Raw genomic sequence first — 27,863 nt, forward strand, 5'->3', positions numbered from 1 at the left:
ATGTTATGAGCTACGAGCCGGTTATGAAAACTTGCAGAATGCTGGTTATAGGGATAACAGTGGATAGTAATAACAGACATTTAAATAGTGCATGGAGAAACTGCAACAGTTGTTCATTCCTGTCCCACACAAAAATAAAACAAAAAAGGGAGTCTGTCTATAGCTAACAAGGTAAGTTAGATATAGTGGCAAAAACAGAAATTGCTGGACAGGTTTGGCGCTCTGGCAGCATCCATGGAGAGAAATTAGTCTTAACATTTCAAGTCTGAGGAAAAATCACTCAACCCGAAGCATTAACACTGATTTCTCTCCACAGATGTTGCCATGCCTGCTGAGCTTTTCTAGCAATTTGTATTTTTGTCTCCGACTTGCAGCATCTGCAGTTCTTTCAGACTTTTTTAAAATTAAAGATAGTATTATATCCAAGGAAGGCATGTAAAAATTGTCTTTAAACAAAAAAAAATCAGCATACGTGAGGATTGAGAGCAGTTTAGACTTCAGGAAAGGGGAACAACAGGAGTTATTAAGAAGGGAAGATTGAGTACAGAAATAAGTTTGTGGGGATCATACAAACTTCTTGAAAAATTCACTTATGAGATGTGGGCATCTCTGGCTGGCCAGCATTTATTGCCCGACTTGAACTGCTGCAGTTCATGTGTTCTAGGCAAACACACAGTACTGCGAGGAAGGAAATTCCAGGATTTTAACTCAGCGACAGTGAGGAACAATGATGTATTTCCAAGTCAGGATAGTGAGTAGCTTGGAGGGGAACTTGTAGATTAGATTAGATTCCCTACAGTGTGGAAACAGGCCCTTCGGCCCAACAAGTCCACACCACCGATTGGAGCATCCCACCCAGACCCATCCCCCTATGACCCACACAGCCCTGAACACTGTGGGCAATTTAGCATGGCCAGTCCACCTAGCCTGCACATCTTTGGACTGTGGGAGGAAACCGGAGCACCTTGTGGAAACCCACGCAGACACGAGGAAAATGTGCAAACTCCACACAGACAGTTACCCAAGGCTGGAATCGAACCCAGGTCCCTGGTGCTGTGAGGCTGCAGTGCTAACCACTGAGCCACCGTGCTGCCCCTGCAGGTGACGTTCCCATGTATCTGTTGCCTTTGTCCTACTACATTGAAGAGATAATGGGCTTGGAAGGCTTGTAGAAAGTACACATTGCTGGGAGAGAGAGTGCATGCTTGTCAATGTGATCTCAATCAAGGGGACTGTAATGTCTAGATGATGTCAAATGTTGTTGGAGCTGCACTGAACCAGACACGTGAGCAGTTTTCCATCACATTCCTGACTTGTGCCTTGTAAATGATGGACAGATTTGGGGAATCAGGAGGTGATTAATATGCTACAGTATTCCTAGCCCCTGACCTGGTCTAATAGTCTCTGTGTTTATGTGGTAAGTCCAGTTCTGGTCAATGGTAAACTCTTAAGATTTTGAAAGTGGGGAATTCAGTGATCATGAGATAATAAGAACTGAGGATGCTGAAGAATCTGAGAGTAGAGTTGTAGAGCTGGATGAACACAGCAGGCCAAGCAGCAGCTTAGGAGCAGGAAGTTTCGGACCTGGGATGGGGATAAGGGAGGAGGTGTGGAGGCAGGTGTAGTGCTTCCTGTGGTTGCAGGGTAAAGTGCTGGATGTGGTGGAGTTGTAGGGGAGTGCCAAGTGGACAAGGGATTCATGGAGAGAGTGGTCCCTCCGGAAAGCAGACAAGGGTGGGGAGGGAAAAATATCTTTGGTGGTGGGGTCGGATTGCAGGTGGCGGAAGTGTCGGAGGATGATGCATGAGGATGAAAGGGATTCTTTTTTGGTTGTTATTGCGGGGACGGGGTATGAGGGATGAATTGCAGGAAATGCAGGAGACACGGTCAAGTGCATTCTCGACCACTGTGGGGGGAAGTTGTGGTCCTTGAAAAACGAGGACATCTGGGATGTACGGGAGTGGAATGCCTCAACCTGGGAGCAGATGCGGCGGAGGCGAAGGAATTGGGAATAGGGGATGGCATTTTTGCACGAAGGTGGGTGGGAGGAGGTGTATTCCAGGTAGCTGTGGGAGAGTCGATGGGCTTGAAATGGATATCAGTTTCCAGGTGGTTGCCCGAGATGGACCCCACCACCAAAGACATGTTTCCCTCCCCACCTTTGTCTGCTTTCCGGAGATACCACTCTCTCCATGACTCTCTTGTCACTCCACACTCCCCTCCAACCCCACCACCACCGGCACTTTTCCCTGCAACCACAGGAAGTGCTACACCTGCCCCCACACCTCCTCCCTCACCCTTATCCCAGGCCCTAAGAAGGCTTTCCACAAGAAGCAGATGTTCACCTACTCATCTGCCAATGTGGTATACTGCTTCCACTGTACCCGTTGTGGCCTCCTCTATAGCGGGGAAACCAAGCGGAGGCTTGGGGACCGCTTTGCAGAACACCTGTGCTCAGTTCGCAATAAACCACTGCACCTTCCAATCATGAACCATTTCAACTCCCCCTCCCATTCCACCAATGACATGTCCACCCTGGGCCTCTGCAGTGCCACAACGATGCCACCCAACAACACAGGAACAGCAACTCATATTCAGCTTGGGAACCCTGCACCCCAATGGTATCAATGTGGATTTCACAATCTTAAAAATCTCCCCTTCCCCCACCGCATCCCAAAAACAGCCCAGTTCGTCCCCGCCTCCCTAACCTGTTCTTCCTCTCACCTATCCCCTCCTCCTACCTCAAGCCTCACCCCCATTTCCTACCTACTAACTCATCCCGCCCCTTGACCTGTCCCTCCTTCCTGGACTGACCTATCTCGCCCCTATCTCCCCACCTACACTCACCTTTACTGTCTCCATCCCCACCTCTTTGACTTGTCTGTCTCCATGCCACCTATCTTCTCCTCTATCCATCTTCTATCTGCTTCCCCCTCTCTCCCTATTTATTTCAGAACCCCCTACCGCTCCCCCATTTCTGATGAAGGGTCCAGGCCCAAAACAGCAGCTTTCCTGATCCTATGATGTTGCTCGGTCTGCTGTGTTCATCCAGCTCTACACCTTGTTAATTCAGTGAAAGCAATGTCATTGAATATCAAGAGGTTATGGTTAGGTTGTCTCTTATTTGAAATGGTCATTGCCTGGCATTTGTGTGGCAGGAATATTACATGGCACTTGTCATTCCAAGCCTGGATATCATCCAGGTCTTGCTGCACTTGGACATGGACTGCTTCAGAATCTGAGGAGTCGCAAATGATGCTAAGCATTGCACAATCATCAGCAAACATCCCCACGTGTGACCTTATGATGGAGGGACGTTCAGTGATGAAGCAGCTGAAGGTTCAGCCAAGGACACCAGCCTGAGAATGTCCTGGTGCTGAGACGACTGATTTCCAATGGCCACAACCATCTGTCTATGTGCCAAGTATGAAACCAACTATAAAGGCTTCTATAGGAATATGAAGAGAAAAAGATTAGTGAAGACAAATGAAGACAAATTTACAGTCATAAACAGGAGAAGCTTTAATGTGGGAACAAAGAAATGCCAGGCCAGTTAAGTACACATTTTGGTTCTGTGATGGATTAGATTTACCTGGATTTTCAGAAGACTTTCAATAAGCCCCATATAAGATATTAGCATTTAAAATTAAAGAGTATGGGACTGTATTGACTTGAATAGAAAACTGACTGGTAAACAGGAAACAAAGAGTAGATTAAGTGGAGCTTTATCCGAGGGGCATCATTGGGTTACTGCAAAGGATCAGTGCTTGGACCCTCATCGCTATATATAAATGATTTAGATGAAGTAACTGAGTGTGATGTCTTCAAGTTTGCAGATAACTTTAAGCTAGGTGGGAGAGTGAACTGTGAGCAGAATGCAGGAATGCTTTAGTATGATTTCGACAAGTTGAGTGATTGCAAAAATGCATAGCAGATACAATATCCTTACATTTGGTAGCAAAAACAGGAAGCCAGATTATTATCTGAATGGCATTAATTTGGTTAAGGGTGAGGTAGTCCTTGCATGCAGGTTGCTGAGAGTAAGCATGCAGGTGCAACAGTTAGTGAAGAAAGCAAGTGGCAAATTGACCTTCACAGTGAGAGGATTTGAGTACAGGAACGGAATATCTTGCTTCAATTGTACATGATCTTGCTAAGACCACACCTGGAATATTGTAGAATGAAGGGAGTGCAATATATTCACTGGAGTTTAGTAGAGTAACGGTACCAGTACGATCTGTAAAATTCTAACAGGATTGGATGGGGTAAATGTAAGAAGGATATTCCCGATGACTGGTGAGTCCAAAACCAAACTATCACAGCCGAAGGATATAAATAGGCTATATTTCAAGGAGAAATTTCTTTACTCGGAGAGTGGTAAGCCTGTGGAATTCACTGCCACAGAAAGCAGTTGAGGCCAAAACATTGAAATTTTTCAAGGAATTGGAAATGTAAAGATGGGATTATGCCATTTGGTCTTTTGAGCCTGATCTGCTATTCAATACTCTGTACTATTCAGTACTATTCAGGTTCTGCTACGCAGTCCTCTATTCCTGCTTTCTCCCTATACCTTTAGATCCCTTTAGCTCTAAGAACTATATCTACACCTTACTTGAAAGTCTTGAATGTTTTTGCCTCAACAGATATAGTTTTGTGCCAGTGAGGAAATGGGAGTTGAGGGCAGCCTCTCATAGTAATTGGAAATGGGCGATAGTGCCCCAAGGTGTTCTGTTTCAAGAATGATTCTGTTCACTGTATGTATCAGTAATTTGTACAGAAGGCTCAAATGAGACTCATTGAATCTTAGAGCCACACAGCATGGAAACAGACGCCTTGCTGCAGCTCATCCATGCCAATCCAGCATCCCAATCTGACCTAGGACCATTTGGCCTATATCCCTCTAAACCTTTCCTATTCAAATACCGATCCAAATACCTTTTAAATGTTGTAACTGTACCCGCCTCCACCACTTGCTTTGGCAGCCCATTCCGTACACTCGCCACCCTCTGCGTGGAACCATTACCATTGAGGTCCTTTTTAAATCTTGCCTCTCTGACTTTAAATCTATATCCTTTAGTTTGATGATATTGAAATAGCAAGTGTAGCCAAAATTTCTGCACACCAAAGAAAGCTATGAGGGGACATTGATCAGATAATAGTTTGGATAAGTTAGCAGCAGATGGAATTCAGTGCCAGTAACTTTGAGTTGATAAGTTATGGTGCAACAATTAAAAGTAATTAGCATGTTTATTGGAAAGCAGGATAACATGGATCAGTGATTGAGGTTGTGCATCTTTAAAACCTAAGTGGTCTGTCCTGGCACAGTGATGAAGTGTCAGGAGGCCAGGCAGCATCAGAGGAGTAGGAAAGTTGACATTTCGGGTCGGGACCCTTTTCTGAAGAAAGGTCCTGACCCGAAACATCAACATTCCTGCTCCTGCGATGCTACCTGGCCAGCTGTGTTCTTCCAGCTCCACACTGTGTTATCTCTGACTCTAGTATCGGCAGTTCTTACCATCTCTGATGAAGTGTCAGTGCTGTTTAGGTTTCCTCTTTCTAGCCAATAGACTTCAGCCAGCTAGCAGTAGCTTTCCTACCAGAGCCTTGTTGAAATCAGCAATGCACCAGAATGAGCTGCAAATCAAAACCTGTGTCATTCTCATCTAGATAATTGATCTAGATATTGATAATAAACACAGGAGGCCATCAGTTAGCTCTTTCAATACCTTGAAGTTGTACTGAATAACAATGAAGGAACGTTGAAGGAAATTAAGGGAAAATCAGTCAATGTAAAGACTCCATTAGTGATCTTCTTTCTATTTGTTTGGCTTATCCTCAAAGCTCTGATCTCAAGCACACATTGTATTTTCTATCTGACTAGCTTCACAGGGCAACCTTTGTAGATAACCTTTGAAACTAAATGGGTAACGTTCAGACTGCTTTTAGCAGTTTAGTGGATGCTGAAGATAACACAGTGTGAAGCTGGAGGAACACAGCAGGTCAGGCAGCATCAGAGGAGCAGAAATGTTGACGTTCGGGGTTGGGACATTTCCGTAGAAACATCAAGTTTCCTGCTCTTATGATGCTGCTTGGCCTGCTGTGTTCCTCCAGCTCCACACTGTGTTGTCTCTGACTCCAGCATCTGCAGTTCTTGCTATCTCCAAGTGGATGCTGAACTTATGTGATCTGGTAATAAATCACACGTCAACTAAGTGAAGCTGCTCCTTGCTCTTTTCTATGCTATCAGTGCTAGTAATGTGAAGCAAGAGCCAAAAGCATCTAAGTATTCAACTATTTTGGTATCATATTTTATGTTTGGTTCATTTCTCCCTATTTATGAGAATCATAAAAACCTGATTCCATGAAAACAATCATTGCAACTTAAATAGAAAGAAATCAACTGTTCAAAGTCAAATTGTATGTATCTCACTATCAATATCAATGTTTTTATGGTATTATTTGCTCGAGGTGCTACTTTGAATGTATTGAAGCCCTGAAAATTAGGTTTTATAGAGCTCGCTGCAGAAGACAAATGCAATCCAACTGTTTGTCATTTCTCTCATGATGGTGTCTCAAATATCTGACGGGATAATGACATGGCAGTTAGAGATTTTTTTTCTGTTTATGTTTAGCAAACAGTAAGAAAAGATTGTCTTGCTGAACAATTTTCAGGACCTTCACAAACCAATTCTAGGAGCTCCAACAGCTAAATGTACAGCTTGAGAGAGGCAATAGGAATCAAAGGAGACAAACATTCATTGAGATCATCAAATATAAGATGTCTATTTTGCGCAACCCATTCATAAGTTTAAAGACGTCCACCAAGTTATCTCTCAATTTTCAGTTTTCTGCAGGAATATCTCCAACCTATTCAATTTTTCAGGAAAAAAAGTAATTTCTCAATTCTGGTGTGATTCTATGTTCCTTTTATATATTTTCTAGTATAGGATTTTATTGTGTGAAGATCAGAACTGTGTCCAGTTCTCTAAATATGGCTTGGCATTTATATCTAGGTTATATATTTTTTGTTTATTCTCATATACATTAGTAATAATTCTGTTTCTCCATTTAAAGTGCTTAGTTTCCCTTCATTAATGTTCATTTATCACCTAACTGACCAGTCTGCAAGTTTTCTAATGTCTTGTACTATGCTGCAGATTTCCTTAATTCAAACTTCAGACTTTAATATTGACCTATTACAAAGCATTATTGTGAATCATACATAAGAAATGTCTCAGCACTAATCCTCGTGGAACTTTAACCAATGCTTTCAACTGGTGAAATGGTGGCATAGTGGTCATGTCATTAGATCAAGAATCCAGAGACACCCATCCATTACTGTGTGATTATGGGTTCATATCCCACCATGGCAAGAGGACAAAAACCCAGCTGGTTCATTATATCCCTGAGGGAAGGAAATCTGCCTCTTTCCTTGGTCTTGACTATGTGTGACTCCAGATCCCTGGTTAACTAGGGCTGAGCAATATACTCTTGCCCAGCCAGTGATACCCAAATCCAATGATGACTTGGCATTAGCAATAGCTAGCTAAGGTGAGCTAGCAAATTAGGTTAAAGAATAGGTCTGCTACAATGCGGTGTTACATATTTAAGTGGACATTTCAGAATAGGCATATATATGTATTCCAATAAGAAAGAAAATTTCCAAGGGGCAGACCCATCATCTGTGGTTAACTAAAAAAATGAAAGATGGTATCAACATTGAAGAAAAAGTATATAATTGGATGAAGATGGGTGGCAGATCAGAAGATTGAATAAAATATATAAAAAAGTTAAGAATAAATAATAATATTATGAATAATAATGTAAACAGGATTAACACAGAGGACAAACCACGAGAGAAAAATACCAAGAAATATAAAAGCAGAGAGTAAGAGTATGGATGTTTTTAAAAAGGGAAGTGTTAACAAAGTGAGCCTTTTTCCAATAGAAAGTAAGTGTGGGAAATAAATAATAGAAAATAAGGAAATGGCCGATAAACTAAGCAAGTAATTTACATCAGTTTCCAAAAATAACAACCAAGTAACATCCCAAAAATAGCTGTAAATCAGGAAGTAGAAGTGAAGAAATAACTCAGGAAAATCTCAATCATCAGGGAAGTGGTACTGAAGAAATTGTTAGGACTGGGGACTAATGAAGGAGTGACTACTGACATAGTTGATGGATTGGTTTTAACTTCCCAAAATCCTCTAGATTCAGGGATATTCCATCAGATTTAAAGTAGCAAATGATATTATTTTTCAAAAAGGTATCCAGTGCGCGCAATAGTTTGGTGTTACTTACCTTTTTATAACCTGTTCATGACTTTGATGAGGGGACCAAAGATACGCTTACTAAATGTATTGGTAACATGAAAGAAAGGTAGGAAAATCGTTAGTGAAGAGGACGTAAGGAGACTACAAAATAATGCAGATAAGTGTGAGTAAATAAAGATCTGGAGAATGTAATATGATGTTGGAAAATGTGGAGTGTGTAGATCTTTTATATATTGGAAACAGCTTAGGGAAAGTTTACCAGTTGGTAATGAAATATCCAGCTTGTCTTATCAGAATAGATTGGAGTGGCTAGGCTTATACCTGCTGGAGTTTAGAAGAATAAGGGATGACAACATTGAAACATATATAAGATACTGAGGGCCTTGGCAGAATGGATATGAAAGGGATGTTTCCCCTTATGGTAGCATCTGGACCTTGCACTAATGGCTTAAAGTCGAAGCTATTCATGACAGAGATGAGATAAACCACTTAGGGAGGGACCTTAGGGAAGTGTGATGAGTCTTTGGAATTCTATTCCAGAAATGGCTGTGGAAGCAGAGTCTTTCAATGCAGTTTAGCAAGAGGTAAGTACATTTTTTATAAGTAATTTGGTGAAAATTTTCCAGCAGCAAGTGGAAGTGTGGAGTAATCAGATCCGATCATCCATGATCTTACTGAATGATGGAGCAGACTTGTGGCCCACTTTTGTTCCTATATTCACATTCTCACAACAATTCTTTGAGCACAAAATCCAAGGCTAACACTGCAGTGTAGTTCTGAAGGGGCTGCTGTCTTTCAGGTGAGATGTTAAACTGAAGCCCCATCTCAGAATCACAGAACTATTACTGTGCTCATGAAAGCCATTCATGCCTGTACTGGGTTGAATCTCCCTGCATGCATGGGATTAAAAATCCCATCACATTACTTTAAAGAAGAGAAGGGTTGGCATGGTGGCTTATTGGTGAGCACTGCTATCTCTTGGCACCAGGAACCATGGATTGATTCCACCCTCGGGCAACATTGGTGTGGAGTTTGCACATTGTCGCCATGCCTTCAGGGGTTTCCTCCGGGTGCTCTGGTTTCCTCCCACAGGCCAAAAATATCCAGGTTAGGTGTATGGGTCACGCTAAATTGCCCATAGTGTCCACGGATTGTGCACACTAGGTGGATTATTCACGAGAAGTCAAGAGTTACAGGGATAGTGTAGGGGAACGTGTCTGGGTGGGATGGTGTTCGGAGGTTTGGTGTGGACTTGATGGGCCAAATGGCCTGCTTCCACTGTAGGGATTGTATTAAAAAATGAGAAGGGAAATATCTCTGATAATGGGAACTGCAGATGCTGGAGATTCCAAGATAATAAAATGTGAGGCTGGATGAACACAGCAGGCCAAGCAGCATCTCAGGAGCACAAAAGCTGACGTTTCGGGCCTAGACCCTTCATCAGAGAGGGGGATGGGGGGAGGGAACTGGAATAAATAGGGAGAGAGGGGGAGGCGGACCGAAGATGGAGAGTAAAGAAGATAGGTGGAGAGGGTGTAGGTGGGGAGGTAGGGAGGGGATAGGTCAGTCCAGGGAAGACGGACAGGTCAAGGAGGTGGGATGAGGTTAGTAGGTAGCTGGGGGTGCGGCTTGGGGTGGGAGGAAGGGATGGGTGAGAGGAAGAACCGGTTAGGGAGGCAGAGACAGGTTGGACTGGTTTTGGGATGCAGTGGGTGGGGGGGAAGAGCTGGGCTGGTTGTGTGGTGCAGTGGGGGGAGGGGATGAACTGGGCTGGTTTAGGGATGCAGTGGGGGAAGGGGAGATTTTGCAACTGGTGAAGTCCACATTGATACCATATGGCTGCAGGGTTCCCAGGCGGAATATGAGTTGCTGTTCCTGCAACCTTCGGGTGGCATCATTTTGGCAGTGCAGGAGGCCCATGATGGACATGTCATCAAGAGAATGGGAGGGGGAGTGGAAATGGTTTGCGACTGGGAGGTGCAGTTGTTTGTTGCGAACTGAGCGGAGGTGTTCTGCAAAGCGGTCCCCAAGCCTCCGCTTGGTTTCCCCAATGTAGAGAAAGCCGCACCGGGTACAGTGGATGCAGTATACCACATTGGCAGATGTGCAGGTGAAATATCTCTGATGTCTTAGCCAATATTTACCAGTGAACAGTATAATAAGACAGATAATTGCTCTTTGTAGGAGTTTGCGGATGAAAATTAGCCGTGCTGTTCCCTAGAGTGCAACAGTGACTACATTTCAAAAGGTGTTTTTTGGCTGTAAAGCGCTGTGAGATGTTCATTATTTGTGAAAAGAGATTTTTAAATCCAAGTCCTCCTTCATCCATAAAGAACCATATGGGGTGAATAGTAAGGATTGTAGCATGTTGAGTATATTGCTGTAATTAATTTTCATAACAAGCCTGCCAAATTGATATACTAGGTACACGAGCAGAATAGCAATACACTCTCCCATTTTATACAAGATGCTTTCAGCTTGCAGTCCAATCCAATCCACATAATAATTATTGTTTAATGAGTTTTGTGGTATGCACTCAGATAATAAATGGGGACAGATCATTCATAATGAAAATAAAGTTGCTAAATTAGAAATCCAGCCAATTATCCTGCAGTTATCATTGCTTCTGTTAGAAATCATCAATGTTTGTTCAGTATTTTATCAAATAAAGCCTTACTTTACATGACAAATATAAGAAACATGCTATTTCTCATTAACCACGTTCTGTTTCCTAACTCGGATCTTCAAAGTCTATAAATTTTTGTGGGAGTATTTGAGCTTTATAAATTGAAACTGTTTTTATTCTTCCGACTTGTAAATAGTTCATAAAAGTTGAAGAATATCTGAGGGCATTTTTATTATGTTGTTTTCAGTTGCCCCCTTCCCAGAAATGCCAACAAAATGCCAGAATGGTTAGTGTTCACAAATGATTTGCTAAATGTACGTTTGAGGTAATTTTATAAACCTGCATTACCAATCAGATAATCTTGGATGGCAAGCAGGACAATGGTTAAGCACACACCACCAGCAACATCAGTAAAAATATCATTCCCTTAATTATTTTTTGTATTAGCGAGTTTTGAGAAGTTTTGAACTCACATCCAGTATTTTTTGTATGTTGGGAAGTTAATCTCCTTTTATCCCTTCAACATTTCTATTGAAAACATTTCTCTCTGAAAATAGCATTTGACCATTATGTATTGAAAAACATATTTATGGTTGATAATTAGTCTACATGAAACAAATAAAATGAGCAATATTTCCCAAATTGAATCTTTTTGATGCCCAGAATCCTTAACAAACAGATCCATTGTATTATTAGAAAATTATTCTTGAAGAAAAGAACATTTGTTTGATCAGCCCTTGTTCAAACATTCTGCAGAGGTTGTGTTGATTTCTTTGGGCCAGGGAATATTGTGGTCTGCCACCTACAAATTTCTGATGATGTTTGTCCTGAAAAAAATGGCACACAGATTGTGCAGGTAGCAGCCCTCTGCAATGACTAACAATGGGCAATTGACACGATCGGCATTTTACCGTTTGAAACGGTGCTGTATGAGTAAATTGCTCTCTCAGAGCACCAGAGAAGCATTTCCTTTTGCACTGATAATACAAAATGTCCTAATTTCCCATGTTATTCATCTTATGGCTTGGCTGAATGACATTGCTAATTTTGTGCAAATTTGTCAGTAAAATATGAGCATCCTGTAACACTGACTATTCGTAAATGGGTTCAGGTGAGCAAAGAACCCCTTGCCACAAAGGAATGAAGTCAAAAGTCACATGATGCCAAGTTATAGCCCAACAGATTTATTTACAATAACAAGCACTTGGAGCACAATTTGAATTCACCTGACGAAGGAGCAGCGCTTTGAAAGCTTGTGATTTTAAATAAATCTGATGGACTATAATCTGGTGTCATGTGACTTTGACTTTATCCATCCCAGTCCAACACCGGCATCTCCACATCACAATTGAATGAGAAGATCTTTGTCCCATCGGCCTGTGTTGAATTAAAATCGCGATGACGATGTGAGTTTTTAATGAATTGCATTGCTTCATCACCTTTTATCATGTTATAATAGTGCCCTAGATGCATGATATGCCATTTTACATTTATAAGCGTATGCGCATGCATTTTTCAAATTTTATAAATCTCTCCAAGTCTAAAAGTATTTCAACTTCCCACCTTATTATTTCTGATGTGGAAATAAAACTATCTTACCAGAAGTCATGATTACTCATAAATTAATTTATAGATTAAAATCTTTGTGATTCTTTTGATGTAATGATGTTGCTCCCAATGATATATGCTGTGATATGACTTAACTTGACATATTCCATTTCAAGCAAACAGAGTCAATGTTGACTGCCACTCATGTTCCTCAATGCACAGCCTGTGTAGCTAGAAAATAAAAGCTCTTTACTTCTTAGAGATGTATTTGCCCTTGTGCTAGTCCGACCTTTGTTGCCCAGTTGTGACAATCTTCTGCCACAAGCAATAAAAGTACATAGTACAAAGCCCAATATGAAACTCAAAAAATAGATCTCTGCACAGTGAGTGACACACGTTTTTGGCAACCCTGCTGCTCACAACAAAATGACAAGTTTTAACAACAGACAGAAAAAGATGCTTATATAAAGTGTTCTGAAGAAGAATCATACTGGACTTGAGATAACAAGGCGTAGAGCTGGATGAATACAACAGGCCAAGCAGCATCAGAGAAGCAGGAAAGCTGATGTTTCGAGTCTTGCCCCTTCTTCAGAAATAGACTTGAATTGTTTTTCATTTTTTCTCTCTCCACAGATGCTGCTAGACCGGATTTTGTTTTTGTATCAGATTTCCAGCATCTGCAGTATTTTGCTTTTATAGAAAGGGGTCCTAAACTGAGGAAGCCCCTGTTGTTTGTGATGTATCATAGTACTAACAAGTTTTATTTGTAAATCATTGGATCAAAATTGTTTTATGTTTGTAGGAGACAATCACCAGGGATGAAATGCAATTCAATATCCAATATTATGTATGGTGACCAAAGGACAAACCTCAATGCAGAGGTAGGTATCATTTGACAAGATCTCTGGCATATCTTTGAGGTGGATAATTAAAGCAGCAGGATGTGACTGTTTAATAGATAAGTATGTACCTGTCAGGCAGGGAGGAAGCTGTAGAGTACGGGAGCCGTGATTTACGAAGGAGGTGGAGTCTCTGGTCAAGAGGAAGAAGAAGGCTGATGTTAGGATGAGATGTGAAGGCTCAGTTAGGGCGCTTGAGGGCTACGAGGTAGCCAGGAAAGACCTAAAGAAAGAGCTCAGAAGAGCCAGGAGGAGTCATGAGAAGTTGTTGGCAGATAGGATCAGGGTAAACCCTAAGGCTTTCTATAGGCATTTAAGGAATAAAAGAATGACGAAAGTAAGATTAGGCCCAATCAAGGATAGTCGTGGTAAGTTGTGTGTGAAGAGTCAGATGAAATAGGGAAAGCGCTAAATGAATATTTTTCAACAGTATTCACTCCAGAAAACGACAATGTTGTCGAAGAGAATACTGAGATTCAGGCTACTAGACTAGGTGGGATTGAGGTTCACAAGGAAGAGGTATTAGAAATCCTTCAGAGGGTGAAGATAGACAAGTCCCCTGGGCCGGATGGGATTTATCCTCGGATCCTCTGGGAAGCCAGGGAGGAGATTGCCGAGCTGTTGGCATTGATCTTTAACTCGTCATTGTCTACAGGAATAGTGCCAGATGACTGGAGGATAGCAAATGTGGTTCCCCTGTTCAAGAAGGGGAGTAGAGACAACTCTGATAATTATAGACCAGTGAGCCTTACCTCAGTTGTTGGTAAAGTGTTGGAAAAGGTTATAAGGGATAGGATTTATAATCATCTAGAAAAGAATAAATTGATTAGGGATAGTCAGCACGGTTTTGTGAAGGGAAGGTCGTGCCTCACAAACATTATTGAGTTCTTTGAGAAGGTGACCAAACAGGTAGATGAGAGTAAACCGGTTGATGTGGTGTTTATGGATTTCAGCAAGGCGTTCGATAAGGTTCCCCACAATGGGCTATTGTACAAAATACGGAGGAATGGGATTGTGGGAGATAAAGCAGTTTGGATTGGAAATTGGCTTGCTGAAAGAAGACAGGGGGTGGTAGTTGATGGGAAATGTTCATCCTGGAGACCAGTTACTCGTGGTGTACCGCAAGGGTCGGTGTTGGGTCCACTGCTGTTTGTCATTTTTATAAATGACCTGGATGAGAGTGTAGAAGGATGGGTTAGTAAAATTGCAGACAACATTAAGGTCGGTGGAGTTGTGGATAGTGACGAAGGATGCTGTAGGTTGCAGAGAGACATAAATAAGCTGCAGAACTGGGCTGAGAGGTAGCAAATGGAGTTTAATGCAGACAAGTGTGAGGTGATGCACTTTGGTAGGAGTAACCAGAAGGCAAAGTACTGGGCTAATGGTAAGATTCTTAGTAGTGTAGATAAGCAGAGAGATCTTGGTGTCCATGTACACAGATCCTTGAAAGTTGCCACCCAGGTTGACAGGGCTGTTAAGAAGTTAGTTTTTATTAATAGAGGGATCGAGTTCCGGAACCAAGAGGTTATGATGAAGCTGTACAAAACTCTGGTGCGGCCGCACTTGGAGTATTGTGTACAGTTCTGGTCACCGCATTATAAGAAGGATGTGGAAGCTTTGGAAAGGGTGCAGAGGAGATTTACTAGGATGTTGCCTGGTATGGAGGGAAGGTCTCACGAGGAAAGGTTGAGGGACTTGAGGCTGTTTTCATTAGAGAGAAGAAGGTTGAGAGGTGACTCAATTGAAACATATAAAATAATCAGAGGGTTAGATAGGGTGGATAGGGAGAGCCTTTTCCCTAGGATGGTGATGGCGAGCAAGAGGGGACATAGCTTTAAATTGAGGGGTGAAAGATATAGGACAGATGTCAGAGGTAGTTTCTTTACTCAGAGAGTAGTAAGGAAATGGAACGCTTTGCCAGCAATGGTAGTAGATTCGCCAACTTTAGGTACATTTAAGTCGTCATTGGACAAGCATATGGACGTACATGGAATAGTGTAGGTTAGATGGGCTTGAGATCGGTATGACAGGTCAGCACAACATTGAGGGCCGAAGGGCCTGTACTGTGCTTAATGTTCTATGTTCTATGTAAAAGAAAAATGTAACCTTGTTTTGTTTGAACAAAAACTTCTCAACCATTTTCCTGCATCGCCTTATTTTTAACACTTAAATGTGACCCCAGAAGCCAATAAAAACAGAACTGCAATAAAACAGCCAAGAAACATTGAGTACATAATCAGTAAAGATCACATAATATAGACAAATGCATAAATATACAAGCCTATACTTCTAAAGAACTTTGTAGAAGTGTTGTTTTATGGGTTTAGGTTTCATCCAAGTCTGCCATACCCATGAAGTCAATCTTTGCCCCCTTGCTCTCCATATGCATGTACACACAAATGTACATGTACGTGCATACAACACACACATACACACGCACGTGTGCACAACATACGTACATATGCTAAGCCTGCATTCACCAACCTCATGATCTGCTCATTGCCTATTAAGAATTTCATATTTTCCTAACAAGTTTTTAACTGAAACTTGCTATTCTTGTTGAATTTAGTCTCCCATACTCCACTGCAGGAAACTGATGCTAAGAAAGCCATGTAATTGCTATTGTTCCCTCTCGTGGATTAGGTAATAATCAGGAAAATCATTCCCCAACCAACTCCTCCCATAGTCCCACACCTTCCACCAATGCCCAGATACACCTTGTCAGAACTGACTGAGGCTGACCTTTGGAGAGTCTCCAAAGAAACTGACTCTCAAACTCTTCATAAAAATCTAATTTTGGCTGTATTTAACTTTAAACTGAAATTTATTAAGTTATTGCACAGAGCTCTTCTGTTTGGAAGCTATGCAGTGGGATGAGAGTTTGGGTGCCTGTAGAATTAATTGTGTGACCTTCCTGTTCGATACTCAACCACACCTGACCTGTCAGAACTTTTATAGGATGGAGGCCAGTTTAAGATGCTCAAATTATTGACTACATCAGAGCTGCTTACCTGTTGGTCATACATTTTGCAGATGACAAAAAGGGGGGCAGGCATGTGAAGGAGGCTTGCCAGGTAAATATGCTCCATCTTCAGGTTCCTTTCCTCATTGAGCACTCACACAGTCTGCACCATGATCCTCCAGTGCCCTTTGTCCTTTGCTCCCAATATGTAAATTTTTCCAACTGGATGCGATCCCAGCAGTGAACTCTGCTCTTGGTGGCGCAGATGAGATGAGAGAGATTGGCTGGCAGTGACGAGCAGAAGTCCCACCTTCAGTCACTAACGAATGCACCAGTAAATGCTGTGAGGCTGCTGAGATCTTCACCAACATTTTCATCCTCTTGGAGGCAAACTCCTTCATCTGAAAAATCCTGCACATTAGGACAAGTGTCTAAATGCTTTGTTGATGCAGTTCCTCATATTTGAAAAAGTCCCTTCAACATCAGTACAGTTTGCAGCAGTTGAGGTTTTGTTTTCCCAGGCTCCATTGGGAAAATCCTAGTTGGCTGTCTTCAGAATAGAGAGTTGCCTGATAGATATTTACCTCATTTGTTCAGAGATCTTGTGACACACCTCTAGAACACATGGGATTTAAATTACGTCTATGGGTCCAGAAGTGTGGATGTTACTGCTGTGCCCCAAGAGCCTTAAAGAAAGTCACCTGATATTCATCATAAATTCATATTCCAGACCCGCTTTACCCTCCAATTTTACATTGTGCCTCAAGGAATTTTAGCACCCATTTGTTTCAAAAATATTTTTGTTCGAACACACAAATAACAGAGTCCTCAAAATCCTATTCTAAAGTAATTACTTAGAAGGTACATGTGAAATTCCTCTTTAATGAGCCCTTTAATATCAAGTAGGCTGTCTGCTTTGTTAAAATGCCAAATATTGATCCGCCTTGATGTGATATTACCGTTGACTGTGTGAATGATTGTCAGCAGATAGATAATTATTCCAATGACTGTCATTTCAGCTGTTTATGTTGTTTCCAATTCACAATGCTGGTTCACACTTCATCCAGGCACCACTCCAGGAGAGTATGCCACCTTAACTCTTATTTAAAACAAACACTGTTTCAAACTTTTCAAAAAGTCAATCACTGTTCTTTCCATCTTGTGAAATGAAATAAAACATTCTCATGTTGGGTAAAAGTGCGCTGTCTTTCTAAGCCCATAAATTGCAGACTGCTTTGAGCTCAATTTTGGCTCTTATTGTGGATCTTGGCTCCAGTCTCTGATCACCATCCTGTAATCCTTACTGGAATATGTGCAAGTATGGATGTTTCATAAGAGCAAGGCAGAGAGGTTGCTATGGTGCCTTTCATCTCAATAAACAGGTCACAATCGCTGTCCAGGTTTCAATATGAAAAATATTTACAGGGGGCCATAACTGCCTGTGGAAGTACAGCCCAGCAAGTACCTGCACTTTCTGGAGAGGGAGGAAATTGAAAGTGAAAATGGGGTCCCTATAAATAAAACATGTTATTTAACTGTCATTGGCTTATATCAGACTAACAAAATAAAATCAATTCATCCTTATGTTTTCTCAAAATCTGCAGGATACAAATAACCCTAATTACAACCGGCAGGGTGCGTGGAAGAAATATGTTTAGTTAAGACTTGTTATGTTCACAAGACAAATGTTTCTTTCTGTATGAATAGTATCCTGGGACTTGTCCAGTTTTATTCAATAAAATTGTGATTAGTCATGTTATTCCGTGGTGTTTGTTTTCTTGACAGTTCTTAGTGTGAAACTGTGCAATGCATTGACTGTTTGTCGAAGCAATGCTGTTCTACTGTGCTTTCTTTTTTCAGTTTGCTGTGGAAGACCTTCTGACTTATCCATCTATCAGTGTTTACCCCTGGCACACTTCATATAGGGTAAGGTCAGATCTACTTATTGAAAAAAATTGTTTTGCACAGTTTGAAGGAAAAAAAATTCCATAATTTACCTCATCACGATGACAGTACAGTGATGATGGTAAATAATTACATTGAATAATCTGATCTGACAAATACTAAAATGAAAGTTATTTCACTGGGCTTGGCAAGAGGATCTTTCAATATTTTACCATGAATTGCCAGATTGCTCACATACATAAATCACTTGAGTCACAAACCCGATGTCAGGCTGATTTCCAGGTCATGAACCCATATGTTAGCATGAGGGGACTTTGGCTGCAATATTCCCAGAAAACTAGCTCATAGTAAGTAATGGCCTCCAGTACATTGAGAGGAGCTGGGAAAATATCATGGGGCCAAGCGATGCACATTGTTCCAATTTTCCCAACAAACCTTATAATCTCCAAATCTGCCACGTGTTGCTGCGAAAACACCGCCACACAGTTTGCCAAAATCAATGGTACTGATTCAGTCCTTAATAAAATATATTGGGTAAATGCTCACTGTATTTCTAAGCCCATAAATGACAGACTACACTCCTGGCAATCAAAACTAGATTTGCATTTCATGTGTTGTCACTGTTGATCACTCACATTCGTTTCATTCTGTGATTTTAAGGAGCTTGTGGAGGAAGAGTGACCCAAACATTCATTCATACAAAATGTAAAATAACACTCCAGTCCACAGCCCTCACAACACTCCATCCGCTCCACACACTCTGCATGCTCTATCCATACTAATGCATGCCACCGCATGCTCACCATTCCCAAAACCCATCTCACCCTCCATGTCACCTCAGGTCCTCTACCCTTACCCAAAATCACTCTTATGCCCTATGCCACCTTATGTCCCCCAACAAACTTCCTGGCCTCTCATAGGCCTGATCTCACCCTATGACTCCATTCATCCCCATGCTGCTCTATTCCCTTCGATCCACTGCCATGGCCTCTCAGAGAACAGAATTCCTCCTTTCTACCCAGATCATCAATTCCTGTGGTTCTGCTTAAACCGTATGCCAACCCCCACCCCATTCATCCTCCTGGATCTTTATACTCAATTGGGAAGTGGCATCATAGGTAAACTAGCAACCACAGGTTGCAGATAACAAGGTGTAGAGCTGGATGAACACAGCAGGCCAAGCAGCATCAGAGGAGCAGGAAAGCTGATGTTTCGGGATTAGACCCTTCTTCAGATTTTTTTCTGAAGATGTGTCTAGGCCCAAAACGTCTGCCTTCCTGCTCCTCTGATGCTGCTTGGCCTACTGTGTTCATCCAGCTGTACACCTTGTTAGCTCAGATTCTCCAGCATCTGCAGTTCCTACTATAACCGTGGTTGCAGTTCTGCAATATCGGTTCAAATCCCACTATGACAGATGGTGACATTTGAATTCAACAACAATATAGAATATAAAGCTAGCCTGAGGGCAACCATGTAACTACTGTTGATTGGCACACAAAATGCCTAATGCTGTTTTAGTGACTAACATCTCCTTAGTGCAGGAAGTCTGCCAACCCTACCTGGTCTGGCCTACATGTGACTCCAGACCAACCAGCAATGTGGTTGATTTTTTTTAACAACACTCTGGGAAATTAGATATAGGCAATAAATTCTGGCCTAGCCAGTGATACACATGTTCCATGAATAAATTTGAAATATCCCAGCCCATTGTCCACCCACCAACCATTTCTCTTAATCTCCAATTGCTAACTTACCTACTATCCACCAGAGGAAGACTTCAGGAGCCATGCTGATCTAAATAATTAGCAAACATATTGAATATTGAAATTCTTTCAATTATTTCTTATGAAAACAGACATTTCATGTTAAATCTTGCCAGAAGTTGCCTACATACCATTTTTGCATTGGAGGGTTTCTCTCCACAAAGTCTAAAGAGTTTTCCCAAGCTATCCTTTTTTTTCTTTATTCATTCATGGGATGAGGGTTTTGCCGACTGGGCAGCATTTATTGCCCATCCCTAATTGCTCAGAGGGCAGTTAAGAGTCAACTACATTGCTCTGGGTCTGGAGTCACATGTAGGCCAGACCAGGTAAAGATCGCAGTCTCCTTCCCTAAAGGACATTAGTGAACCAGATGAGTTTTTCCAACAATCGACAATGGATTCATGGTCATCATTAGACTCTTAATTCCAGATATTTATAGAATTCAAATTCCACTAAGTGCCATGGCAGGATTCAAATCCCGGTCCCCAGAATGTTATCTGGATCTCCAGATTAACAGTCCAGCGAGAGTACCACTGGCCCATCGCCTCCCCACTATAAACCCACATCATGACTTACACAGTACACCTGCATGATCCACTTCCCACCCAGCCCACCCCACAACAGGTGGAACAACTGGCCACTGTTTAGATCTCCCAGGATTCCTGGCACTATCTTCAAAGTCCAACCATGTACCTGTTCTAGTAGTGGCAGTCTGCAGCTTGTCTGCACAGCCCTTGATAACTGTTGCAGCCTTTCTAGACAGAGAGGAATTGGCATCCCGTTTTTTCAGATAGGAACCTATAGATCATGGACGATGGGATGGGTGGGGTTGGGAGGTGGCTGCCGTTGAGGAGGATGCATGTGTTTGCTACCAGTGGAGTTTGACCTGAGGTATAGGTGACTGGCAACCAAAATAGAGGGCCAGATGTGCTAGCCATGAGCTGGAGCCACCAGGTTACCACCCCTACTGTCAAGACATATCACCATCTCATTTCTATTAGGCAGCTGGGAGAATGGGAAACTGCATTTCAGTGAAGTGAGATCATGTAATGTTAATATATGCAACTTAGCCTCTTACTACTCACTAGTGAGAATCTCATCTTGTCATTCAACACTTGATTGGAAAATGGGACATTTCGCTGTCACTATTAGGAATCTCCTCCTTGCTAATCTCACACAGTTCATACATCCCATCTGGTTCAGGTGACTTATTAGGATTAGGCCCCATTAGTTTCCTTAGCATTTTTCTCTGGTAATAGTCATTGTACTTATTTCTTCTTTTCCTCCTTTTGCGCCTTGAATATTTAATAAGTTTGGAATGTTATTAGTGTCTTCTGCCATGAAGACCAATACAAAGTATTCAACTCCTCTACCATTTCCTGTTCTCCATTTTCATTTCCCCAGCCCCATTCTGTAAAGGATCTAAATTCATTTTGGTTTATCTTTTCATTTTTATCTGTTTAAAGTAGCTCCTGCTATTCCTCTTGACATCACTTCCAAGTTCACTCTTTGTCTTTTTTTTCTGATAATTTCTTGTTAGTTTCTTAAAAATTCCCCAATATTCCAGCTCACCACCAATCTCTGCCACATTGTATGTTTTCTTTTCTTTCAATCTGATGTGATCTTTAACTGCCTGGTTAACCATGGTTAGCTTTTCCCCGTCATAGAATCCTTCCTCCTCTCTGGTCTAAATCTTTCCTGTGGGTCTTGAACTATTTTCTTAAGCATCTTCCATTGCTCTTCGGGCGTTTTTGCTTCTGAACTCCTAACCTGGTCCACTCCAGCCAGCTCAGCTCTCCTTCATTTGTTATTGCCTTTATTTAAGCCAAATGCAGTTGTTTCTGATCCAGGTTCCTCTCTCTCAAAATGAATGCTAAATGCTACCATGTTATGGTCATGTTGCTCTGACATTACGTATTAAACTGCCTCATTACACATTACTAGATCCTTGAATATTTAATAAGTTTGGAATGTTATTAGTGTCTTCTGCCATGAAGACCAATACAAAGTATTCAACTCCTCTACCATTTCCTGTTCTCCATTTTCATTTCCCCAGCCCCATTCTGTAAAGGATCTAAATTCATTTTGGTTTATCTTTTCATTTTTATCTGTTTAAAGTAGCTCCTGCTATTCCTCTTGACATCACTTCCAAGTTCACTCTTTGTCTTTTTTTTCTGATAATTTCTTGTTAGTTTCTTAAAAATTCCCCAATATTCCAGCTCACCACCAATCTCTGCCACATTGTATGTTTTCTTTTCTTTCAATCTGATGTGATCTTTAACTGCCTGGTTAACCATGGTTAGCTTTTCCCCGTCATAGAATCCTTCCTCCTCTCTGGTCTAAATCTTTCCTGTGGGTCTTGAACTATTTTCTTAAGCATCTTCCATTGCTCTTCGGGCGTTTTTGCTTCTGAACTCCTAACCTGGTCCACTCCAGCCAGCTCAGCTCTCCTTCATTTGTTATTGCCTTTATTTAAGCCAAATGCTAGATCTAAGAGAGTTTGGGTATGGATCAGATTTCATGCAAAGTGAAGGGCAGGGCCATTGAAAAAGTTGAAATCAAGGACAAGAATTTTAAAATCAAGACATTGCTTGACAAGGAGCCAACATTGATCAGCAGGAGCATAAGTGCTGGATTAATATATACATGTCAGGACGATAACTAAAGAGTGTAGAATGTGGGTCATCAGCCAGGATTCAGTTGGAGCGGCTACATTCAGAGGTAACAAAGTCATATATAAGGGTTTTAGCAGCAGATGGGGAGATGATGGCCTGGTGATATTATTGCTAGGCTACTAATTAGGAAACCCCTGTCAGGTTTTGAAGGCCCAGGTTCAAATCCTTCCATGGAAAATGCTAGATTTTGAACTCAATGAGGATCTGGAATTTTGTGTCTAATATTGAGCATGAAATCATTGTGGATTGTTGACAGAAAAGCCAATCTGCTGTCCTTACCTGGTCTAGCCAATGTGCGATTCCGGACGCATAGCAATGTGATTGATTCTTAACTGCCCTTTGGGCAAATAGGGATTCTTAATAAATGCTGGGCTAACCAGTGAATGAAGTAAAGTATCAGCTGAGGCGAAGGCCAAATCAGATGATGTTATCCAGGTCAAAAATGGGTAGTCTCAGTGATGGAAGGAATTTGTGGTCATAAGTTCAAATTCAAAAATGACACCAAAGTTACAAACAGCCTTGCTGAGTCTCCAACTTTTGGCAGGAGAAAGGGAATGGAATAGGTAGCTAGGAAACTGAGTTTGTAGTAGAAGCTGAAAACAGTTGCTTAGTTTGTCCTAATATTTAACCAGGCAAATTTTCTATTCCCCCCAGCCCCTAGATGTTAGATAATCATTAGGGTAATTTAATTGTTAGAGTTGCACACATCCAGAGAAATCCTGTCCACCATCTACAAGGCATGAATCAGGAGTGTGATCGCATACTCCCCACCTTCCTGGCTCAATGCAACTCCAAAGACAATCATGAAGCTTGACACCAACTAGGACAAATCCAGCCCGCTTGATTGGCGCTACATCCACAAGCATCCATTCCCTCCAACACTGATGCTCAGTAGGAGCACTGTGTACTATCTACACGATGCACTGCAGAAATTCACCAAAGCTCCTTAGACAAAACCTTACACTCCACGGCCACTTCTATCTAGAAGGACAAGGATAATAGATACATGGGAACAACACCACTAGCAAGGTCTCCTTCATGCCACTCACCATGGATTTCCCTCACTCTTGGCATTTTGGGTCTGCCTTCAACTAATAGACTGCAGTGGTTCAAAAAGACATTCATTGCCACCTTCTCAAGGGTAACTGGGGATGGGTAATAAATGCTGCTGCAGCCAGTGATGCCCATGTTGCATGAAGGAATAAAAGAAAGTCATCCAGTTGTATAGAGAGGTAGCAGTGAGGCAATGCTAGGTGTCATCGGGGCACTCATCAAAATTAACCCAATGGTTCCAGATAATGTCACTGAGGGGCATAACGTAAATGAGAAAAGAATGGAGCCGAAAGTAGATCCTGAGGTGACACCAAACGTCATGGATATGGGAAAAGTAAGAGAAGCTATTGCAAATGATACTTTCATCATGGTTGGATAGATAAGAGGGAACCAGGCAAATAACTGACATATGAGGATACATTGGATCGACAGGGCTTGTATTCTCAGGAATTTAGAAGAATGAGGGGGAGATCTCATAAAAAGCATATAAAATCCTGATGAGACTAGACAGGCTACATGTGGGAAGAATGTTCCTGAGGATGGGGAAGTCCAGAACTAGGGGGTAACAGTTTATGAATAAAGGGTAAGCCTTTTATTACTGAGATGAGGAAGAATATCTTCACTCAGAGAGTTGTTAACCTTTGGACTTCTTTCCCACAGGGAGTTGTTGAGCCCAGTTCATTAGATATACTCAAGAGGGCGCTAGACATGGCCCATGGGATGGGGAGAGGGTAGGAATGGGATACTGAGATTGCATGTTCAGCCATGATGGTATTGAATGGTGGTGAAGGCTCAAAGGGCTGGATGGCCCAACTGCTGCACCTGTTTTCGATGTTTCCTATGTTTCAAGTCAGTCCACACATTGTGAATGGCAGACATCAGAGCAGAATGATGTGGATAACTATATCAACTACTGCAGATAGGTCAAAAATGATAAGGAAAGATATTTCACTTTTCTCTCATATAAGATGTTATTATGACTTTGATAATAGCTGTTTCAGAACTGCAATGAGGCAGAAATATGATGGACAGGATTCTATCTTGGATTTTCAAGAAAGATGGACATTGATATGTTTGTGACATTGAATTTATTCAGGAACTACAGAAAGGGATGAAAGCAAACTTGGAGCTTACAATGACAGTGAGGTCAAATGTTGACTGTTTTGAGGAAATATGCTTAAACAGTACAACTAACAGAAAGAGGAATAAGACTTGAAGGAAGTGAACCATTAACAAAATTAATAAATATGGGAACCAGGAGGAGAATTTGGGTGGTCAGCAATTTCGTGGGGATATAGCTAAATAAACAGGAGGCTGGTTTTATGGGTAATATGATCTTAATGTGAGCACTAGGTAAGATAAGAGAGAAACAGCGAGAGATGTGAATTCAATGTTAGGGCAATGAAGGTCTGAAGTTTAAAAGAAAGATTGGCCAGCTGAGTTAGTAGAAAGAGGGAGGGAGAGAGAGACAGATGATTGATTGTCTCGATCCTTGTGGCAAAGGAGTCCATGAGCTCCTTGATTTAGCTTTGGAGGTGAGGGTGGGAGAGACATAGCACACTTGAAATGGAAAAAAAAAGCCAGGATTTATCATTACATTCAAGAATGATTGTGAAAGAGTGAGTTGTTTTAGAAAATGGAAGCAGTGTTTCATGGTCCACCCATACCTAGTGGTAAACAGCTAAAGCAGTTTTCTGCCATGCATTTCTGCACCCTTTAGATTCAAAGGAGCAGAAATGAGGGTCAGAGAGAGTAATTGTTTAATGGGGACTAGACCATCAAAGCTGGAGGCGAGAGTGTAGTTAGACAAATCAAAAGCTGCAGAAATATATGTCCAACTGAATGATTATTTGATTTGATTAAATTATTGTCACATGTACTGAGATACAGTGAAAAGTGTTGTTTTGTATGCTATACAGGCAGATACTACTATACAAAATGCATCTGGGTTGCAGAACAGAGTGCAGAATACAGTGTTACAGCAGCAAAAAAGGTGCAGAGAGAGCGAGACCAACATTAACATTTGAGAGTTCCGTTCAAAAGTCTGAGATTTTGTTGCAAAAATGCCACTGCAAGTAAATTGGAAGATAGCTCTTTCTCCCAGGATAGATACAGAGGAAAGTTTGGAGTGTGGAAGTGGTATGTGGGTGATGAGTGATGCAAAAAGTTTTGGACTTGTGAAATCCTGTAAGGAAGCAAAGGCAGGGTGTCTAGACTGCTGTGGCTATGGTTTAAAAAAAATGACAATAACCCTATCCAGCTAGCCAGAAGAAGATGTTAGCTAACACAGTTAGCATTTGAATGATCACAGCAAAACTCACAAGAATTTCATAAACTTGAAAGATCATTTTCTCAACACTAATCACAATGCATTTCAAAGCATGCAAAATTTGATTTTTTTTGAATTATGGTAACAATACAGTTAAAAAAAATATAGAATTTGGGTACAACACGTTGCTCCTACCATGATTCAGGCCAGAAGATAAAAGAAAATGTTTTGGAGACTTAATTTAACATTTCTTCTTCATTTTTGCAGGTATTCTCTAATGTATCAAATGTGCCGACTTCCTTTTCCAACCCTCTGTATGAGGATGCAATGGGGAACAGGAAGGCATCAGCAGAAAGAATTTCTGAAATTTTGCCAATGGAATCAAATGAATAAATACCATACCTGTCTGTAAAATTGTGAATCTTGGAGCTACATTAAATATCCAATTGTGATGTTAAAATCTTTTTGTATGATTCTTATCATAAACTTAAAGAATGCCTTTATGATGACAGCCATATTCCAAGTAAATAAATGAGTTAAATTTTCGCAACTTCTGTAAGTTTTCGAAATCTTTGGTAAATCTCTTGACTCGAATTTGTAAGCTAAGGAAGTTGTGTTTGTGCACATCTATGCAGCATGAGCTGGGACTATTTAATTACCTTGAATTTAAAGGTTTCCCTTGTTGATCATAAATTGAATTGATGTCATGTTTAATGTGAGCAAAGAGGACCATGTGCTATTGTACATATGGAAGGCATCATTAAGATAGGGGCTGGAATGAAATAAAACTGTCAGAGGACACAGTTCTGAGAAAAAATATACAGTTAAATGTATTCAAGGTGAAGCCGATTGGATAACATTTTTGCTAAATCAGCATTATTCTCAATTTGCTGCAATGTGTTAGATCACATTGTCACTTAATATGCTCCATTGGGCCATCAACTTTCCTTGGCACTGGTTTTATGTGTATTTAGTCATTTCATATCTCATAGTCAACCCCCCAGACTCCCAAATCACGCGTTTTACCTTGGTGTATCTTCTATCCTCTACTCACTTTATGATCTGCACAGGCAACACTCTGTTCAACTTAATCAAAATATTTCCTGCCCGCTATAGTCTTTCACTGAGTGTCAACCTCTTCTCCATCTTTCATTTTCATTATCTGTTTTGGCTTGTTTCGTGATCTTAATCCAAACTGGAGCAGGACTGGTGAATTCATAAAAATATAAAAGTTAACAGCAATTTTAACTTCAGAGTTGACTTAGGCAGCAAATTCATTCACAAGTAACTGAGAAAATCATGATGAATGAATTTAAATCAGTGTCTTCAAAATTATTTTTAATCAATCTGTTAGATGTAAAGTAACATTCCCATAGCCATCATATCCTGTGACTGGAATGAAATGTAGGAACACTATCACTGCACCACAAGGCTCCTAAATCAGTGTCATATGGTGGCAAAGACCCTGAAGCACCCAGCAGTCAGAAGTCCTGCCTGTTAGCGAGTGCAGTCAGTGAAATCATCAGCAATGAATTAGAATTAGCTTAATTGCCACATGTACTCACATGACCACAGTGAAAAGTTTACAAGTCATCACCTATGTTGCCTTTTTACATACCAAGGTTCCTAGTACACATCTGTAAATATCAATTCTTTGGGAAAAAAGTTAGAAAAATGATCGAAATAAAATGCCCAGCAACAAATTAAAAAATGGAGAAATAAGTGTCCAGAACAATATTCCTTCCAACCCAGACCGGCCAGGCTGTACCTCGAGGCCAGGGCTGGCAGGAGTCGAGTCCCAAGCTGAGGCCAGAGTCTGAGTCCACACCGAGGCCAGGAGTTTGAGCCCACACTGAGGCCGGGAGTTTGAGTCTAGGCTGAGACCAGGAG

At 41.3% G+C, this 27,863-nt stretch overlaps 1 protein-coding gene across 4 annotated transcripts in view; it reads left to right on the forward strand.

Annotated features, from left to right (window-relative positions):
- malrd1 (MAM and LDL receptor class A domain containing 1) overlaps positions 1 to 26,503 on the forward strand; it is a 414,264-nt gene extending 387,761 nt beyond the window's left edge. For all 4 annotated transcript variants that reach the window (XM_048551253.2, XM_059638768.1, XM_059638771.1 and 1 more), the window contains 3 exons: positions 13,250 to 13,328; positions 18,169 to 18,234; positions 26,241 to 26,503. In XM_048551253.2, the coding sequence (XP_048407210.2) occupies positions 13,250 to 13,328; positions 18,169 to 18,234; positions 26,241 to 26,366 (271 nt within the window). In that variant the 3' untranslated portion in view covers positions 26,367 to 26,503. The remainder of the gene's footprint in view (positions 1 to 13,249; positions 13,329 to 18,168; positions 18,235 to 26,240) is intronic.
- Positions 26,504 to 27,863: the final 1,360 nt, after the last annotated feature.

The sequence above is a fragment of the Stegostoma tigrinum genome, chromosome 2 (assembly GCF_030684315.1).
Source record: "Stegostoma tigrinum isolate sSteTig4 chromosome 2, sSteTig4.hap1, whole genome shotgun sequence".
Taxonomy (NCBI): domain Eukaryota; kingdom Metazoa; phylum Chordata; class Chondrichthyes; order Orectolobiformes; family Stegostomatidae; genus Stegostoma; species Stegostoma tigrinum.